Source organism: Pantherophis guttatus, chromosome 3 (genome assembly GCF_059756535.1).
Source record: "Pantherophis guttatus breed Tessera chromosome 3, ASM5975653v1, whole genome shotgun sequence".
In the NCBI taxonomy this organism is placed as follows: Eukaryota; Metazoa; Chordata; class Lepidosauria; order Squamata; family Colubridae; genus Pantherophis; species Pantherophis guttatus.
In genome coordinates, this window is record NC_142065.1 from 178,818,627 (window position 1) to 178,839,918 (window position 21,292).

The window sequence follows — 21,292 nt, forward strand, 5'->3', positions numbered from 1 at the left end:
TTTAAGGACGCTTGGAAGCTGAATTTGCAGCCTATTCAGTAGAAAGTGTAGGCGTCATCATGATTTTCATGAATCAGGCCTAACATATTTGAACAATAATCACTTTTTTTACATTTGTCTTGAATAACTTTCTCCTCCAGTAATACACAGATAACATTTTTTTTACATTAGAACATATTGGATATGTACGTGAACAGCAGTAATTTCACTGACTTTAAAATGCACAGTTTTGTAAAATTACACTAGATATTCATTGTGCTATAGGTACCATATGGGAGCCTGATCTTAACCATGAGAAGATACAAACACTTCCTTGAACCTAATTATAAAACTAAAATAAAAAAATAATAAATTGATTTGTATTGATTTTTTATAAATTGATTTGTCAACATGTAAATATTTGTTGTATTTTATATTAGCTCACAGACACTGTATTTGTTTATATTTTTATTTACATTATTCCTTTAAAAATATCTGTTAAAATATGACCAAAATAACTAATCTAAAAACTTTTTATTCAGAGAGACAGATTTCGTATCTATGACGATTACTGCAGCAATCATGAAAAAGCACAAAAGCTTCTGCTTGAACTTAATAAAATAAAAACAGTACGGACATTTTTACTGGTAAATAAATATTTTTTTTGTATTCTATATCTCTATCTTCTGGTTTGTGCAGTAATTTGATTGCAATTCACTTCTAAGGAAAGCCAGTTTGGTTAATGCATTGGGCTAGAAACCAGGAGTCTGTGAGTTCTAGTCCCACTTTAGGCATAAAGCCCACTTGTGACTTTGAGCCAATCATTTTTCTCAGCCCTAGAAAGGATGGAAAGGCAAATCACTTAAGAAGTGTTGCCAAGAAAATTTCAGATACTAATCCAGGCAGTTTCCAGGAGTCAGCAATGATTCAAAGGTGTGCAGATGTGTGTGTGTGTATGTTTGTGTGTGTGTGTGCACACACATACATTTCCAAGTGATATGTAAGCTTTTGAAAGCTAAATAAATAAAGAGAGTTCTGCTGGATAAGAATAAGTGCCCACTCTATTCATCACCCTGCTTTCCAGAACTTAAAGCTACTCAAATGTTATTAACTTTTAAATTAATCCTAGTTAGCATGGTGAACAGAAATGAAGTGTTGTTTTCAGGTAGTGCAACTTTGTCCTCTGCTCAGTACATTCTTTTCCTATTTCTACCCCACAACAGGTATTGCACTAAAGCTTAATGAGGATGTTACATATTGACAATGTGGCTAATAGCTATGAATAAAATGGCTTAGACCAGGGGTGTCAAATTCAATTTCATTGAGGGCCGCATCAGGGTTGTGTTTGACCTCAGGGGGCCAGAGTGGGCATGGCCAGGGTGGGCATCACCAGCTTGACATTGCTTGTGTCAGGGATGCCTATGGTGGCCCGAGTGCTCTGCCAGTGAAAACAGGCTCCCAATCTCCATTTTCGGCTGAGACAGCCTCCTGCAACCCTCTGCCAATGAAAACAGAGCTCTGTTTTCACTGGCAGAGGTTTGCAGGAGGCTATCCCAGCCGAAAATGGCGATTGGGAGCCCGTTTTCACTGGCAGAGACACCACGGGCCGATCCTTCTCTCTTTCCAGGGTGGCTCCACAGGCTGGATCTAAGCACGCCCTGGGCCGGATCTGGCCCCCGGGCCTTGAGTTTGACACCCTGGCTTAAACCAATAAAATGGCATATAATTACCTGATCCTATAATTGTGAATCCTATAAATTCATTATGTGCTAAGAGATGCATTGTCCATTGTTCTGAATTTGAGTTGATAATTTTGACTTTGTATCAGTGCTGAACAGCAGTTTACCTTTGGCTTTAAAAGCAAAGGATGATTAAGTCAGAACTGTACCATAATATATATATATATATATAGATGTATATATGTATATATGTATATGTATATATGTATATGTATATATGTATATATGTATATATGTATATAGGTATATAGGTATATATGTATATATGTATATATGTATAATACAAAGTTTTGCTCTGCAGTTAATTAAAATTTCACTGTTTTATTATAAACAAATACTGGTTACATTATATTATCAAGTATAAATTATATTTTCCGCGGTACTATGTAAGGTCTGCTCTATTTCATTTTATCTGTGTCTGTGAAAGATACTCAGGAAGTATGCCCAGGCAAAAACCTACCAAATCTCAATTATATTTTTGCTTCACAAATTATTTCTAAGTGATGTATATAGCTAAAACAGACAAATACATATGATTTAATTCCTTTCTTAGAACTGCATGCTGTTAGGAGGAAGAAAGAGTACAGAAGTACCTTTAGAAGGTTACTTGGTAACACCAATCCAGAGAATATGCAAGTATCCTCTTCTTTTGAAGGTATATATTTTTGTTTGAAGAAGTGTGAAAATATGTTCTTCTGAATATATTATATTTTACGTGGAAATTGTTTTATTTTCTGAATTTTGTTTGTCATTTGGAAATAAAAATCTGTTTGCACAAACAAATGAGATTATTGTTTACTGAAGGGTATAATCATACCCATTATGCAGAGAAACAAATGATGGAACCTAGTATGCCAACACTATTGAGATCCTTCCTATGAAATAAAGATACCTGGACAGAGATTTTTTGGGGAAAGAACTTGGCCATTGCTAGGAAGAAACTTCTTTGTGCCTATAAGTTTTCTTTTTTCGACTGGAAAAATAGCTGGACACTGTTTTGGGACTTGTTTAGGGGACCACACTTCTACTTAACTCCTTTCATGTATAATAGTGCCTACAATTATCCAATTGTGAGGTGACATGGAGATGAGTGTTGCTGTATAATGCTTGCAGGTCTAGAATGAGTCACGGTGATGCACAAGAAGTAATATACAAAGGTTTTCTTTGTCACTAACTACATCTGCTGCTAAAGTAGGAGCTGTGAGTCTAGGAAAAGAGGCAGTTCCATATGGGGAAGTACAACGTATTTGTTTGTTTGACTAATTTATATAGCTGTCCATTTCATCCATTTCACTAAACAAGTAACTCTGAGAAGTGTTTATAAATGGAATCCTGTCCAGAACTATGAAATGGAATAGAATGGAAAAATGGAATTCTGTCCGCAAGTATGGATGGACCATTTCTGGAGTCATTGTACTTCTATATAGTAGTCCGCTTCAGATCTCCTCCATTTTTACAACTGAATAATTTTGAATAAAGTTCCTGGTTGACTATTTGCAGATGCAGTAATAACATAAATCGTATGTAGGCATAAATGCCCCTCTTCATTGCATGGCTTCTGATGATATAAAATATTAGAACTGAATATTTTGGTATTTGATTATAGCTGTTATAAAAATAGTGAAAATATGAATCCAAATGAAACAGGATTCAAATATGATCCAGCATCTTAAAGACTGGAATTGGAAACTATGCATTTAATGAAAATGGATAATATTGCTAATGCTAACTCATGATTTGTTTGATATCACAATCTTAAAGTGCCTACCCATGTTTCCCTGAAAATAAGACCCTGTCTTATATGTTTTTGAACCCTGAAATAAGCGCTTGGCCTTATTGCCATGCGCTCAAAAGCCCTATTGGACTTATTATCAGGGGTTGTCTTATTTTGGGGAAAACAGGATATAAATTTAACAGAATTTATTTCCAAATGAATAGGCATTGTTTTATAGTTTTATCATGAAAGTGAAATTTTAATAATTGACTTCCATTTTGAGAAGAGTATAAGAATTGATTTTATTATTCTTTTTTAAAAATAGGAATTGTTAAAGCGTACTCCCAAAAAGCACAGTGACTATTCTATCTTAATGGAAGCTCTCCAAACAATGAAAGCTGTTTGTTCCAACATAAATGAAGCCAAGAGACAGATGGAAAAATTAGAGGTTTTAGAGGAATGGCAGTCTCACATTGAAGGATGGGAGGTAAATGTATTATATTAGCAAATGTGGAAGAAACAAGAACTCTGTACAATTATTCTTATATTCTGCACAGGACATTATCATACACAGTTAGAATACATAATTGTTCTTTGTTTTATTTAGTAAATTGTTATCTTTGTGACACCTGATCAATCCACATCTGGTTTATTAATAACAGAAATTTCAAATGAAGAGTTTTTGGTGCCAAGCCTCCAGAAATTTCCTAGCATTTTTGGACTTAGCTTGGTTTATACATTCACAGTTATTTAGTTGAAAGTATGATTAAATCTACATATAAACAACCTTTACACACCATTCAAAAGAGACAATGAAAAAGCTCAAAAGGAAACATTTGATCCTGCTGGACTTGAGGAAGTGGACAAGTCCTCAGTCCTGTCAGTGCAACTACCTGCCAAGTAGATCTTTGTCCCTCTTGCTAGGTTGACTAGCAGGTGGGCTCAGGTGGCGATCAATTCTTTACTGCTGGACGGGATTTTTGGAGGGCCTTTTAAGGAGTAATTAGTTTGCCTCCTCAAAAAACCATCACCAGTCTGAACAATTTTTATCCAGTTTCTCTTCCCTTTTTAGAGAAGGTGGTAGAAAAGTGATTGCTTGGCAACTTCAGAGACTCCTGAATGAACTGGATTATATGGACCCCTTTTAGTCAGGCTTCAGTCCAGTTACAGCCTCAGTCACACTTGTGATGATCTCTGGTGAGAGCAGAATAAGAGTAGTGCAACCATCCTTGTTCCCCTTGAGCTCTCAGCAGCCTTTGATACCATCAACAATGGTATTCTATGAGGTCTGGACTGGGAAGCACAATTTTGTGCTGGTTCGGCTCCTTTCTCCAAGGCCGGTCCCAATCAGTGTTGATAGAAATGAAAGATTGAGGTGTATGCCAGTTGCGGCCTTTCCTGGATCAGCAGTCCCTTTTTATCTCATCTTTGGACTATTACAATTATATGGGCCTGCCTTTGAAGAGAATTCGGAAACTTCAACTGTTGCAGAGTGCCAGAATGCTGAACTAGAAATATTCTCCTCTATTGGTAGAAATTTCAAGACTGGAAAATGGAAAAATGGAAAAATGACAGCCACAGGTTTCCCTTACAAACTATATTTTCTATTGAGCGGAGGGCAGGAATTTTAAATAATGTGAATTTCCTTTTCAAATAATTTCAGAATAGAGAAGCATACATTGAGGAAAAATTGTTTCTTGCCTCTTTCTCAAAATGATTGCTTATAGGACATGACTCCTAAAAATCCTTATATTAGTTAGGAATTTTTGAATTAGGTTTTTTGGGGGAACCTTTTTTCAGTTCAGTTTTCACAGTTTTCACTGTGGTAGTAGAAACAAGAATGGTGCAAAGTTTTTAAAAAATGGCTAAAATGGAAGCACATGCCTTTCCAAGAAGAAAAGCAAAAAACTTTATGGTTAGTAAGTTCCTGATGTAATCATTGCATTGGTTTCTGTACTATGACAGAAGTATGAAGTAAATTCAAAAGACTGGAGATAAAAATAACTGATCTAGAAGAAATTACTTCAAAGAAGATACAAAATAGGTCTGAATATTTTTGGATGAGAATATAAAAGAAGATTCAGCAGAAGAGTATAATAGATGAAGCGAATCACAGTACCTGATCAAATAGAAGTTTAATGAAAGCAGAAAAGAAATAATCTGTATTGGCCAGAGAATGAAACTATAGAGCTTTTTCTCATATGCTGCTAAACAATGTTTATTAGATTTTAGCTTAGTATTAACCCAAACCCAGTCAATACTGATTTTATAATGAAATTGCACTTCAGCAAACTATGCCTTTGTATGATATATGAACTCAGTCACCATCAGCTTGGCTTCTCTTTAGCTGGGTCTGTGAATGAATGAACAGTTACTCTGTTTTCCACCAAGATGAATACAATTCATGTGCTGTTTTCTCCTCCTTTTTCTCATTTCACTTATTATTCTATATTGAGTACACAACAATTAGAAACAAAACCAGTAGGCAATAAAAACATGTAATCAACTTAATACTGTATATTAGTGATAAATAGTTAAAATATCATTATAAGACTATGATCTGTCACATTTTGAATGCAGATTTCCCAATTAATCAAATAGATGGAAATAAAATGACATATTGACCACTGATAATGATATCAGTAGCTTAGAATAGGTTTTGTGTGGAACAACATTCAGTACATCATCAGTTTTCATAAGATAAAGGGACAATAGCTTAGTAGCTAAAGAATTGCTTTGCATATCAAAGTTCCTGGTTCAATCCTTGGCATCTTAAATTTTTCTTTTTAAAATATAATATAATTGTTTAGGAATTGGAATTGGCAATTAATTAAATGGTTGCTAAGTAAAATGACAACTGTGCTTATGATCTTATTTCAGCCTTCCTTTACTTTACAGACCTGCAGAAGTCATAAATGCAAGGAATGGCCAAAAAATTACTTTTTGCAGCATCATCATAACTGCAAACACTTGTAGAAGGTGGTCGCTAAATGAGGATTACTTGTAATGAGGTTTCTGGAATGTCCATTGTGACTCCAAATAGCTGGTACTAGTTAAAGTCAATCATTATTACAGATAGCTAGATAAATATATATGATAACACTGTTCTATACTGAAAACACATTACCAGATAATTATGAATTACTAGTGAAGGCCTGTTACATTACACCTTCATAAATACCTTCTTAAGCAAAGTATATTTTAGTTACAATTTAGTTGCTAAATGTTTAAGAGTCAACTTTCTTCTAATGAGAGATAATGTTCTCATTTAAAAAAAATCTACCACATTTATGAGGCATTTCTTTAATAAACCTTTCTGTACTAAAACAGCAGCTTTAATTAACAGAACATCTGGTTTGCTATAAGGCTTAAGAACAGAAAAATATACTTGTTAGAGATTTTCTGTCAGAAGAAAATGTTTAGCGTGTTGCTTACTTAGAAAAAAGCTATTTTTAGTATCTGATGGAAGATCAAAGCATGACTTGAATTCCAATGCAAAAGTGTCATAAATTGAGCTTGGTTAATGATTATAATTAGACAATTGTAGAAAAGCAGACAACTTGAAAAATACATTTTAAAATTTATTTTTTTCTTCTTTAATGGTACACTCTCCAAATGCAGTTGTATTGAGTGGGTATTTTTATTGTAGAATCATAATTGTTAAAATAACTTGCTTTTTTGTTTTGACTTCATGACAGAAAAAAATAGGATATTTTGAATTAATGCAAGCTGATAGCTTTCTTCATGCCAGCGGATGATTTCACCCATGGTTCTAAGCAGATGTTAAAGAGGAGTGGGGAGAGGGTGGTGCTCCTCTGAGTAACTCCACAACCCCCCCTTAACTTGGCAATGGCAGCGGGTGGTTCGGAGAACCGGTAGCAAAAATTCCTGCACCCCCCCTCCACCATGCCCAGCTGAGCCGCACGATCATCAGAGGCTTTTTTTTTAACTTTTAAAAGCATTTTTTCTGCAACCTCTTCCAATGAAAAAAATGCTTTTAAAAGTAAAAAAAAAAAGCCTCTGATGATTGCGCTGCTCAGCTGGAATTGTCAGAGGCTTTTCAAAGCATTTTTTTCTGCAACTTCCTGGCCGAAGAGGGGGTAAAAAAAATGCTTTGAAAAGTCTCTGACGATCCCAGCTGAGTTGCCTGATCAGCAGAGGCAAGCAACTCTGCCAAGTCACCACCCATCCTGACTGCCGTGCCCGACAGTCCGAGAAGAGGCGTATCAGGTAAGAACCAACGCCCATTTTCAAAGCATTAGAAAAAATGCTTTGAAAAGTTAAAAAAAAAAAAAGTTGGCCATGCCCACCCAGTCATATTACCCCCCCCACCACCAAGCCATGCCCACAGAATCGGTAGTAACAAATTTTACATTTCACCCCTGCATATAACTGATACATTTCTAAGAGGACTGAGGGCCAGAACACTTAAATGAGAAAAATTGTACGGAAGACTGAATCTTTTTTCTATAAATAATAACACATGATGCTCTTATTTTTATCCTTTGCAGGCATTTTATTGATTGCTTATGCTTCATAAGTTAATAATAAACCATACTTAATTGCATTTCTACTTAAGGGATCTCAAATAGCAAAGCAAATTAATACTTGTTATATTAACACAAGGAACTTAGGCAGAATCAGGATGAAATTATTTCTCTAATTTTGATTTGGCAGAATCACTAAACCATTATTTGGCAGCTGGGATATAAAGATAAACTATTAGGTGATAGGCATTATATCACATTAGATATAATGTGAATAAGTATGTATGCAGTGATATGAGTACAGAAAAGCCAAATTTGATTAGTTATGCTAATGATTTCACTCATAGCATCCTATAAGTCGTATATGATACTACAGTATTTTGTGCTGCAACAAAGCAGTATGAAATAGCTAACATGTTTAAATAAGTCTCCAAGAAAGCACTAAGAAACATACTGCCTGCAGCAAACCTTTTCTCTAGAGAGCCTATTAAAAATATATTTGCAATTACATCAATGAAAAATGTTAGCCATTATTTTTAGAATGTCATAATCCTTAAATCAGCAAAATTCTACTTTCTTCAGAATGAACCTACTTCTTCATTCTGATCTAAGCACATACAGTGAATATTTTGCTTAACCCGTTTTATTTTAAAGCAAGTTTCAGCGATTTCGAGAATGTTTATTTAATCAAATTATTTAGATGTGCAGTCAACATTTTCCTATATCCAAATTATTATGGTTTCAGTTCCAAAGCATACACAGTTCTTTGAAACCATCTCTTCAAAAGATGTCTCCAAGAACAAAGCTAAAACCCATCTTAAGACAGTTTCCAGATTTTTTGTTAGGGCAGCGATTGAACACATGCTTTGGGTACAAAAATTCCTATTGGTATATAAAAATATCAGGAGCAATTGGAATGAAAAGGTACCTGTTACCCTAATGGTAACAAGGAAAACTCTTCTTCCTCCAGTGACATTGAATTCATTTCTTTGTTCTCTCTGATTGGGAATAAGTGATTTAAAATTTCTTTATGAGAGGAGTTTAAAGGGATCCTCTGAAAAATTTAGTTTCCTGGTTTTAAAAGGATCTTTTTATTAAGATGGTATTTCCAGATAATGCAACATTAGTCTGCATAATAAACCAGTTTTTAGTTTAGTTTACTTTACTTTATTATCTTTGCACCTCGTACAATGAAATTAAATGGTATCTTCAGTGTACATTATAACTATAAAAATAAAACACAAACATACATCCTTCACATTCTATACAATTGAATTGAAAACCCAATATTGCATTAGTATTGCACGATACAGAGGAATTCAATATAGTTACTGGGATAGAAGCTCTTTTTCAGCCTATTTGTCCTTGTTTTTATTATCTTGTACTGTCTGGCAGATGGTAAAAGTTCAAAAAAAGAGTGCCCAGGATGAGATGGATCTTTAAGAATGTTTTGAACTTACTTAAGGCAGCAGGAGCTATAAAGTTCTTCCAAAGAAGGGATAGGGCAACCAGTGATCCTCTGGGTAATGACATTAACCCTCTGGAGTGCTATCCTATGTGCTACTGTGCAATTGGCAAACCATACACAGATGTAGTAAGTAACTCTCTATGGTGCAGCGGTAGAAGGAATCAGCAGTTTTCCATTCAGTTGTTGTTTCCTGAGAAGTTTCAGGTAGTATAATTCTGCTGGGCCCTTATGATAAGTGCTGCAATGTGAGTACCCCAGGTCAGGTCCTCTTTTAAGATAACACTCAAAAACTTAAAACTGGCCACTTGCTTCACTCGGTCTCCATTGATAAGCAAGGGCTGGATGTCTGATCTATTCCTTCTATAGTCCAAGCTCCTTGGTCTTATTGGTGTTAAGGACCAAGATATTGTCTCCACACCACGAAAGCAACTGGTCCATCTCATTTTTAAATCAAGATAGGTAGATAAAGTGAATAAGAATTCGTGATTAAGATAGCTTTCTAAATACTAAATCCACTTTGATGTTTTAGCTAAATGCATTATGTTTGTAGAGAACTGAGTATTTCTTCGGTTTGTCTGTTAAATTTTGGGTCCACATAACTGTTATTTTCATGTTTCTTTGCTAGGGGTCTAACATCACCGACACTTGCACAGAAATGCTGATGTGTGGTGTTTTGTTGAAAATCTCAGCAGGAAATATACAAGAACGAGTGTTCTTTCTTTTTGACAATCTTTTGGTCTATTGCAAAAGAAAGCATAGGTGAGACACAATTATTGATTTATGCTTTTAAGACTGAACATATATAAATTATCTGAATTTAAATGTTTAAAAATATATTTGAATATTTTAACTACTATAATACTCAGATAATGACAATTCTAGAAGTACAAGGTTTCATCGAATGCAAAACAACAATTATTTTAGAATAAAAGTTTAAGGCTACAAAGCATGCTTTTTTTGCATTGCAACCAAAATTTCTTATTAAAATGATATTGATTTATTTATAATTATTACTAAATTATAAAATTATCTGCAACAGCGTTAAATAAAATGAGGTCTGGATAGTACTCATTTTTTGGTGTATAAATAATTGCTAATACTAATAAACAACCTGAAGTGACCTGAAGTGCAGCTAGTACTTTTAATATTTGTACAATACTTTTCTTTAATTAGACGACTGAAAAACAGCAAAGCATCTTCAGAAAGTCATCGATACCTTTTCCGAGGCAGAATAAATACAGAGTTGATGGAAGTTGAGAATGTTGATGATGGCACAGGTATATGAATATACATCACTTTCTTAACTATTGTTATCTATTGGATGCTGTCTCATATAATAATACAAGTAATCCTCGCTTAAAGATGGTAATTGAGACTAGCAACTCTGTCACTAAGTGATGTGGTTGTAAAGTGTGATGTCACATGACTGCACCAATGTACAACAAAGATTGCACCAGTTCCAGTTGCCATGGTTCAGCAAATGCTGCAGAGCTGTGAAGTGCAACATCACATCATCGCTATTTGCGACCTCCTGCTGGCTTCTCCATTGACTTTGCTTGTTGAAGGCATTAAAGGTAACCCAATGGGAATCACATGATACTGGGATGCTGAGACTGTTGTAAGTTAAATCAGGTTGCCAAGCAACAGAGACATTATGACAGTCTCAACTACAAGTCTTAAGTCTCCTTTTTCAGTGCTGTTCAGTGCTATGATAACTTTGAATGGTTGCTGAATGAGTGGTTATTAAACGAGGACTATCTGTAACAATTTCAATAACTTATGCAGTTATTTTATGTAAATAAATTTGGCATAAATGGAAGACCAAAGGTTATACAAATTGAAGAATTATGTTCCTATTTATAAACAATGGCCCCTGATTTTTATTAGGTCCTAATTGTGTGAAACTGTAATGAAGCAGCGTATTCCAAGGATTCATCTAACCTGCCCGATCCAATTGGTTTGGCAGATACTATAAACAGGCAGCATCTTGAATTGCAGCACCATGTAGAACACATTGCAGAAGGCAGATTGTGAGGTGTCCAAGGCATGAATGACTCTCTTTTTTAATAGAAACTGTCATTTCTGTTCCAATGTTATTTAGGACATGTTTTGTTTTTGTTTGTTTTATTTTAATCTTTTGGTAAATGCATGGATTTTCCTAAGCCTAGCATTGCTGTTTAGATAACAGAAAGAAATTTGATTTGGTTTGGCTAGGCAGGATTCATAATTTTGAGTGGGCAGTCAAAAATTAAATGAATTATAACTTCCTCCCGATTCTTAAACCATTTAAAAATTTTCATAAAACATAGAAGGAAGCACACAGATGCCAGCATTTATCTGGGGAAGTTTTGCTTTAAGTAAGAGCACATTGTAATGCTTAGGGTGAGTTCAGAAGCCATTTTGTACAGTTCAGAACATTTAGTAGCCATTGGATGGGAAGCACATCTCAGATTTTCCTTTCTGTGATCATTTTTCAGCTGATTATCACAGCAGTGGCCACATTGTTCTCAATGGTTGGAAGATACACAACACAGCAAAGAATAAATGGTTTGTGTGTATGGCCAAAACATCTGAAGAAAAGCATGAATGGCTTGAAGCTATCCTAAAAGAAAGGGAAAGAAGAAAAGGTGAGAACATGAATTTTATTTCTATACACTCTCACACCTGGAGTGTCAAGAGAAATTTCCTGACAGTGAAAACAATTAGTCAGTGGAATAGCTTGCCTTCAGAAGTTGTGGGTGCTCCATCAGTGGAGGCTTTTAAGAAGAGACTGGACAGTCTAAAATGGTATAGGGTCAATTGCTTGAGCAGGGAGTTGGACTAGAAGACCTCAAAAGACCTTTCAGCTCTGTTATTCTGTTAATTCCTTTTCCTTACATTTCTCATCTTAAGGATGTAGAACAGCAATAGCTTGGAACCTCTGTTCCTATACCTCCTGGCAACACCAACTACTTTTCCCAGCAAGATCTAGTAAGTGAATAAGATCCTTAAGTGTTATCCTGTTGGATATTCCTCTGATGAGAAGGATAGAAAAGAAGTGGAGTTAGACATCTAGGGATATGATGTGTGTGTCTCGAGTAATGATGAAGCCAATGACTTCTCTCTGGTTGAGTTAGATCAGGGGTATGCAACCTTAAACACACAAAGAGCCATTTGGACCCGTTTCCCACAGAAAAGAAAACACTGGGAGCCACAAAAACCTTCCCGTGCCTGACTATTTCTTGAATGGCCACAAAACTAGCATATGTAGTTGAATTAAACGTTCTGTTTTCTTCTGAAAATTTCTTTTCTTGGATTTATCCATGGTTGGCCTATCGGGGGTTGAAAAGCTCAATAAATCGTATGCCGGTAGGAGTCACACATTGGCTTTTGTGACACATATTTTGTTTTCTCCCCCAAATAATTTTTAAAAAATCCTATACAGGTTATTGCTTAATGTTTACAAAGCAAGTATATCTATATTAGTCTTGGAACTACTTACTCTTTCTATACATTACTTGCAAGCAAAAAACCAACAACCCTCAGACTCTTCATCTTTGGGCAGTTAATGTTGATATAAACTGGCAAAGTTTTGTAAAAAGAATTCTTACTTGAAATTCATTCTTTCTCTATTTCCATCCCCTACTCCTCTCTAACATATAATTGTGGAGTTTTACAGATGAATCAAAGTTTGTGCAGATGAATCAAATTTTGTAGTAACATTATTCAGCAAGGAACAATAATTGGTGAGAGCACCAGAATAATCCAGGGCATTGAAGCTGGGGTGGGAGAAAGTAATTTTGATCCCACACGAAGATTTTTTCATTATTTTAATTTGATAAGCAAAGTAGGTTTTCAGGCACTGTAGAAAATTATAGCCAACAATGAGGGAACCAAAATAAGAGCAAGAATCAGGTTATTCATCACATTAGTTCTCAAAATGAAAGCTTCTGAAACATTTATATAGGGATTATCTTTCGATAATCTATATATATAGCTCAGTCATCTCATCTCCAAAACATCTGTGTAAATATATATTTTACAAATCAGGATGCACTGACTTAATTACGTATGGAATAACAAATGATTCATAGATAAAACAGTTTGCAGAATTCAAATGCCTTCACTAAAAGTAGTTGTAAACAACATTCCATTCACCCTGAATAAAAAGGAGCTTTGGTTTATTTTATAATTCTATTCATGTTCATGAATATAAAGCAATTGAAAAACTTTACATAAGTATAAGTGAAAAGGAAATTTAGCTGACTACTTTCTGAAGTAGTGAGATTATGATCTTAAAAGATATTATTAGCTTTCTTTCTTCATAGATTTTGAGCATTGTGTGTATTCTATCACAATGGAATATTACTGAATTATTTTTGCAATTCTATTCATGTTTAATTGCATTTTAATGCTCAATCTGTTAGCTGCTTTGAATATGCCGTGAATATAAAGATGGAGTACATTTGAAAAAATGCTACATATAAAAACTTAAAAAGATTTTTAATGCTTAAAAATAGTACATAAAATATTCTGTTCTCTGCCTCTGCAGTCACAATAGCCTCGAAATGGGTGGCCTGTAAAGCATTTATGGCTGTTGTAAAACATTGGGCCACCCCTCACATGACTGCATGACTGATCTCATTTGCCTAATAACTGCAATGCTGATGTAATTTGCTAAACCAAAACCAAACAAACCTTATAGTTTACCATAATATGCACTAAACCAGTGCAAATAAAACCCTTGCTCTTTCTAGAAAACTGTAAGTTGAACCCAACCTTATTCAGGAAGGTTCAGCCTAGTATGAGCTACTAGTGTGTGTGTGTTTGTGTGTCTGTGTGTGTATTATATGGATGTATTATGCTAGTGTTTAGGCTTTGTCTTCATAATCCAGTTTTTTAATCTGACACTATTGGCTCCCTAGTTTCCCTGACAACTATTTGGCTAGTCCATTCAGCTTTTGAAATGATTTTCAGATAAAAGTCCTTGTGAATGGGGATCTTTACATTTATTGTGTATTTGAAAAGGAGCTTTCCTAGACTTGTTTCTCGAGATTATTTTAACACTGAATACACTATACTAGAAATTTTAACCTGAATCTTTCAGTACTCTGTGTATCTCTCTCTCTCTCTCTCTCTCTCTGTGTGTGTGTGTGTGTGTGTGTGTGTTTGTATTTGTTTATAGAAAATCATGTCTGGAATGATTTGTTTGAACTTGTCCAGCTGCTCTTGGAAATGTTTACTATTCTAATTTTAAAAGTCTTTAAAGTAAATCACAAATTATTTTACATTTAATGTTACTAAGATTGAAAACTGAAGAACACACCCCACGCCCCACAATAGATAGATAGTAATATATTATTTGGAAACATTTCAAAATTATTATATTGTGATTTGTTTTTCAGGGTTAAAACTTGGTATGGAACAAGATACATGGGTGATGATCTCTGAACAAGGAGAAAAACTTTACAAAATGATGTGCCAACAAGGGAATTTGATCAAAGACCGAAAGAGAAAATTAACCACTTTTCCAAAATGTTTCCTTGGAAGGCATGTGTTTAATATTTGAGTTTAAAAATTTGTCTCATTATTTTAATTATTATTTATCAAATTAGATAAATAAAATGGTCAGACTGTTTAGGATTTCTGCTTTAGTCCACATATTCTCACTCAGACGCTAACTAATGAATTGCTTAACTCAGTCTGGGTATTGACTATTCTACACAATATTCCTGAAAAGAAGCCAGCAGATATTATACAAGTATACAAATGTTTTTGAAATGATGATATAAATAAATACAATAGAATCTGTCTGTCTACCTGTCCCCCAAGCTTTAAAAATGCAGTGTTGAAACGATAAATGTTATTTTACATATGCAAAAAGTAATTGGTGAATTGCTTCTCTGTCTTTCATGTGAATAGAGTTCTGTCCTATAGTTTAGAATATTAAATAGAATGTGTTATGTGTTACAGCCATTTTTTAAATGGATCAACAAGACAGAGTAGCATAAATATCTCTTTTTTGGCCTTGTCAAATATAAAGTCATTTTATAAAACATAAGGTAGTATTTTACATATGGTATTAAAAGAAGATAAAATATTGGTTGGGGGTTTGGCCAATCAATCAGAACACACCTCCACCCAATCAGAACACAGCCAAGCTCCCACCCAATCAGTTCACACCCCCACTGGCAGTTAAAAGGAAGAAACAGCTGCGATCACACACATTGCTCCTAGAAGCACGAAGCCAAAGACACCAGGCTGAAGATGACGAATGAGACTTCATCGAAACGTTGCCAAGAAACCTCCAATTTTACGCAGGAGAAAACCCGAATAACCAAAGACCTACATACAAACACCCGCAAAAACCTCAGAACACACACACACACACACACACACACACACACACACACACACATGTACACATATATGTACACACACACACACACACATATATATATATACACCATACACACACACATAATGCACAACCTATTTTTCACCTTTTTTATGGAGATAGTCTCAGGTATCTTACTGAAGATGAGTGCTATTTTGTTTAATTAATAAAAATATCGTATAATGAAATTGATTAAATATTGCTTCAAGGAATGTCAGATTCTTCCTGCAGCCCAGACATTTGCCTCACCAAACTATCAATGCAAAACAAGCTTTAAGTTCTGGCAATAGTTTGTACCTATGGACATTAATGAAGTCTGATCAGACTTCATCAAGTTTACATAATCATAAACTCTCACTTAATTCTTAATACCTTCTTACTGAAGTTTACACAGTTGTTCCCTTACCTTTTGAGACAGGGCACATATGAAAATTATAATGTGAACTGTAAAACGACTTATCATAATTAAAAAACAAATTTCCCCCGATGCACCTCAGAAAAAAAGGGGTGCTGAGGGAATAGAATACTTGCCCCAGTGCCATTACCTTTGATTTATTACTTCATCTAATACAGCCTTCAGTTCTTCCAATAATATTAAATGCAGCAACATTTTATTGACCCTTACTCCATTATAGCTGTTAAAGAAACAAAAAATTATGAATTCTAAAACCACAAATTTAGATTTTAATCTAAATGATTCTCTCAGAATCATTGTACTCAGAGCAGTTTATTCATGAATAGACGTGGATTGGATTACACCATTAATGAGGAAAATGTATTCTGTTGCTTTTTTAGGAATTTTACTTTTTTACTACATTTAACTTTGATGTTTTAAAATAATTTTTGTCTATCTGCTTTTTTCTTAATTAGTGAGTTTGTATCTTGGTTATTGGAAACTGGAGAGATTCACAGACCTGAAGAAGGTGTTCATCTTGGTCAGGCTTTGTTAGAGAACGGCATTATCCACCATGGTAAATAAGTTGCCTTTTCTAACAATGATTTGCAAACATTTAACTTTTTTTACTTGTCAGTAGGTATACAGAGTACTTAATGGTTTATGAGAATAACATTTGTTGTAGCCAAAAGTAACAGAATAAGTCTTTGGAAGAGTGAGGTCCTTGATGGTCTGAGTTTGATTGTTTTCTGATGAACATTTCATTACCAACTAGATAACATCATCACTATCTTTGGAACTATTCTAGCTTTTAGTTTTCAGTTTTAGCCTGGTATATATTATATCCCTGTTGAATCCAAATGATATTTAAGAGTTTACATGGATCTGATATTTTCTCTTTTGTCTTTTATAGCTTGTCCCATACTTTACTGTTTTTGTTTTTGTCTTATTATTTTATGCTGGTTATTGACCAAAATAAAGGAACTTACTTATTTACTTATTATGTAGACCCAGCTGTGTTTCCACAGGAACTGAATTCTTAAAATAAAATTGAATGGCCCATCTGTTTTTGTTCAGAAGCAGAAAATCACTGTGCATGTGAGAGACTATTAGATTTACATTAGAACTGTATTATTTCCTGGATTTGCTATTTCTACGTTAAGTATCATTAACAGCATAAAGATTTTATTGATATTATTCATTCAATATTATTTTTATTGACTTGCAATAATTGGTTAACTCAAAACCACTGTGAAGCTTGTGGGTGTTTTTAATTCACTTCTTTTTTTAATTTTAAATGACTCTACTCTTTATCTAATAAATAACTCAAATATATGCTTTTCGTATCAGAACAGTTGAAGAAAGTAAGAATTAAAGCCTTCTTCAAGTCAACTCTTATTGAGTTCAAAGTCATGCTGGGTTTTTTTGGCAGCAAGACAATAATCACTTGCAATTGTCTTCCTCTTGTTTGTTTGGTTGAGTTTTTTTGCTTTATGCCTAGCAAACAGCTTTGAGATTCCTTGAAGTTCTTCCATCTTAAGTATAAACCAGGCTACTTTCCAAGTGCAGACAAGGATGTGCATCTGAAGAAAACAGAAGTTAACATATCTTAATTAAATCTTTAATATTTTTGTTCTGTTAGTCAAACAATACGACAAAGTGATTCAAGGATGCAAAAGTTATAAATTTATAACTTTTCAATCATAAATATCAATGAATCTGACTTTTAGCATTTTTGTTTGATTTTCAAATAACTTAAGATCATTAATTGTTGGTAACAAGACTAATTGGTGGTTCAGACTAAATATGATCAATATACAACTTGCTTCTTCCCGTTTTGTAGCTCAATTGTTTAAAATATTCAGATGTTGCATTTAATATTTTTTTCTTGATGTTTCTGTATCTTGTTTTGTTTTCTGCTATTGCATAATTAGTTTGTTTGAAAACCTTCTTTTTATCAGTTTAATTGTTTATCAGATTTAAGAAAATCTTAAAAGAGCTGTGTGTCCTTATACAGGCATTGGGTTGTTTTAAAATTTTAATTATGTGTTTGAGGGTGTCTGTGAAAGAGAGATTGTGTAACATGACATGGGATATAGTGTTATATTTATGTAGCCATTAAATTGCACCCTACTGTTAGCAGCTTAAAAACATTGCTGGGCATTTTTTCCGAAAAAATCCTTGATTTTCATTGCTTCTTCCAAACATATTCTGGTAGGGATATTAAGAGATGTTAAGAGACAGGCCTTCATTAAATACTAAGTTGTGTTTACGTTTTAAAACTTTTCAGAATGGAACCTCCAGCAGTCAGTGGAACTATAAGAAAGAAAAGTCAGTAAAAGACAACTGGAGTCCAAAAGCTAATGCTGAAGTTTTATTTGTTTATTTAAAAAGACCTATTGTGAACTGATAAGGATTCAAATAGCTGTTACTTAAATATCCCAAAGCTGCATCTGAGAAAAAAATATACATCCTCATTATTATACCAATAAATTGTGAGAAAAGACTCAAATTCCTGACCTGACATACACAAATATATTTTAGTACTAAGGGGAGAATTGTTCACTTGCTGGAATACTTGTAACACTCCCACATTATTTTTAATAAAGCTTGATAATGAGGACATTGTGAGATTTGTTCTTGAGAAAAAGATTTATTTTCAGTTCAGGCAGTTGGCAGTGGCTACTAAAGAATGAGAGAGAGGGATTAAAGATTCATATTAAGATTCAAATTTGGCAACCACTTTTGGAATAAATCTGGTAGTTGCAGGAAAGCTTTGGGTTCATAAGTTATGCGTTTACTATTTTAAATCTTTAACCAATCTTTTCCCAATGCAAAGATAGCTGGGAATAATGGGACATTTGAATCTTTGACAAAGGCTATGATGTATAGAAGACGTCTCAAACTCACGGCCTGCGGGCCGGATGCATCATTGGCTGGCCACATCCACTCCTGGTTTAGTGAAGGGGAAAAAGTTGCAATATGTCACGTGACGACAACGTGATATCGTGAGTTTGATACCCGTGATGTATAGCATTCTTTGCAACATAAAATTCTTGCTAATCAGATTCAGGACAAACAATAAAATAAAAGCATATGATGAAGTCTAATGAAACCCTATTAATCCCATTGTGAAAAAGGGCAAATCCATTACAGCCAATTTTAGGATACTTTTAGCTCTTTTCATGTATTTTCTTTACATTGACATATTTTTATGTTTGCGTTAGTTACAGACAAACATCAGTTTAAACCTGAACACATGCTCTATAGATTCCGTTATGATGATGGCACATATTATCCAAGAAATGAAATGCAAGATGTAATCTCAAAGGTACAAACATTATACTAAATAGTTATACTAATTAAAAATACATTCTGATTAAAAACTAAAAATATGGCATTATAAAATTGGTGTTATAAATTTAATATAAGTTAAATTTCCTGTTTTCCTGATGTGCAAAAATAAGGAGATAAAATTATGTTGAGCTGTTGAAATGAAAGACAAATTACAGTGTTGTGTTACATAATATTCAATCCTAACATAATGTAATAAGTGAGTATAATTTGATTGAATTTAGCAATGTTATCTATGTTCTCTTATTTTACAGTTTAATGTTAGTATTCTTTCAATGAATAACATGCTATATTCATTTGCTTAAGACTAGAGGCAGGCCAATAATTCATTAAAAATTAGCTCACTGTGTGCATGAGGTACATGCATCCTTCCAGTCATTCTTTTGCCTTATTTAATCCCAGTAAATAAATTGGGCAGGAATACCTTAATAGTGCTTCTCAACCTTAATGCTGGCTGAGGAATTATGGGAGTTGAAGCCCCTGCATCTTACAATTGCTGAGATCAACAAACACTGCTTTAGTGTGATGTTTTGTGATAATGCTTTGTAGTAGACAAACAAGCTAACAAACCCTGTTTTAAATCTTGGTTTATGATCCTGGTATAATAAACCGTTAAAAAAATGTCCGATTTATGTATCTGTTCTTGTGAAGGGATGAGTAATGTACGAACACTAGAGCATTGTAACTAAATAAGCTATAAATCCTACTTTATCATAGTATTGTGAACAGAAGTCATAACTGCTTTCATGCCTACACTTTGAACATGTGATAATTAAACAGTAGAAGCAACTCTCAGTAAGAAGTACTGACAAGTATTCTTTAATTCATTAGTCAAAGCTATCATTTTTTTCATATTTGTGTTTGGTTTAGGTGTCAGTGGATAAGAGGGCACAGTTGAAAATGTTGCTGGTATACTAAAAGAACAAATGAATCAATATTTATTTTTGAAGAAGTAGCTATTGGAATTTTCCTGGATTTCAAATATGCTTTTGAAGGAATTTTTTCCTCTCTTATTTTATAAAGCAATTTAAATTAAGGCAATAAATTGCCATTATTTGAGATAGTAACCTGTATAAATATATATGGACTTTACTTGATATTGAGTAATTTAGATTGAATATTGTTCATATACTTAACAGGGTGTAAGATTATATTGTCGTCTGCACAGTCTGTTTACTCCTGTGGTAAGGTAAGTTTGAGTTTCATTGTTTAGTTTCATAAGGTTATTAGTAGTTGCTACCCACTTATGTAGATCTTGCTCAATAATTGTTCATTGTTCTATTAACAGAAGACTTAGCTAACATTATAGCCATAGAAAGTCTGCCTAGAACCTTTCATAAAAACAATCAGTCATTTTACTTCGATTATTGACCAGCAAAGCCTTCAATAAATGGTGTAAGATTAATGCAAGGCATGTTTGCATCTATACTTCCATTTCCAATAGACAGACAAGTACAGAAACATTTTGTACACACACATATATGCACAAACACACACACACACACACACACACACACACACACACACACACACTGTGTATGTGTGTGTACATGCATGTATCTAAGGGCAAAAGCCTACAGGTTGATTCATAGATAGACATAAAATAATAGCATAAAATAAAATTAGCTAAAACAATGCATACAATATTTCATTCCAATGCAAACGAAGAACAATAAGAGAAAAATATAATTAATAAACAATACAAATCCTGAAAGAAAAAATATAAACCATCTCGGCATGTCACCTATATATTAAATATCAAACAATGATCATTTTAAATA

General features: G+C 33.9%; 1 protein-coding gene across 1 annotated transcript in view; it reads left to right on the forward strand.

The window, feature by feature from the left end:
- The window catches only part of PREX2 (phosphatidylinositol-3,4,5-trisphosphate dependent Rac exchange factor 2), a 102,177-nt gene that overhangs the window by 22,910 nt on the left and 57,975 nt on the right, over positions 1 to 21,292 (forward strand). The window contains exons 4-13 of the mRNA XM_034429932.3: positions 522 to 626; positions 2,272 to 2,373; positions 3,758 to 3,919; positions 10,013 to 10,146; positions 10,561 to 10,664; positions 11,865 to 12,014; positions 14,772 to 14,916; positions 16,634 to 16,734; positions 19,385 to 19,488; positions 20,651 to 20,700. Of these exons, the coding sequence (XP_034285823.1) occupies positions 522 to 626; positions 2,272 to 2,373; positions 3,758 to 3,919; positions 10,013 to 10,146; positions 10,561 to 10,664; positions 11,865 to 12,014; positions 14,772 to 14,916; positions 16,634 to 16,734; positions 19,385 to 19,488; positions 20,651 to 20,700 (1,157 nt within the window). The remainder of the gene's footprint in view (positions 1 to 521; positions 627 to 2,271; positions 2,374 to 3,757; positions 3,920 to 10,012; positions 10,147 to 10,560; positions 10,665 to 11,864; positions 12,015 to 14,771; positions 14,917 to 16,633; positions 16,735 to 19,384; positions 19,489 to 20,650; positions 20,701 to 21,292) is intronic.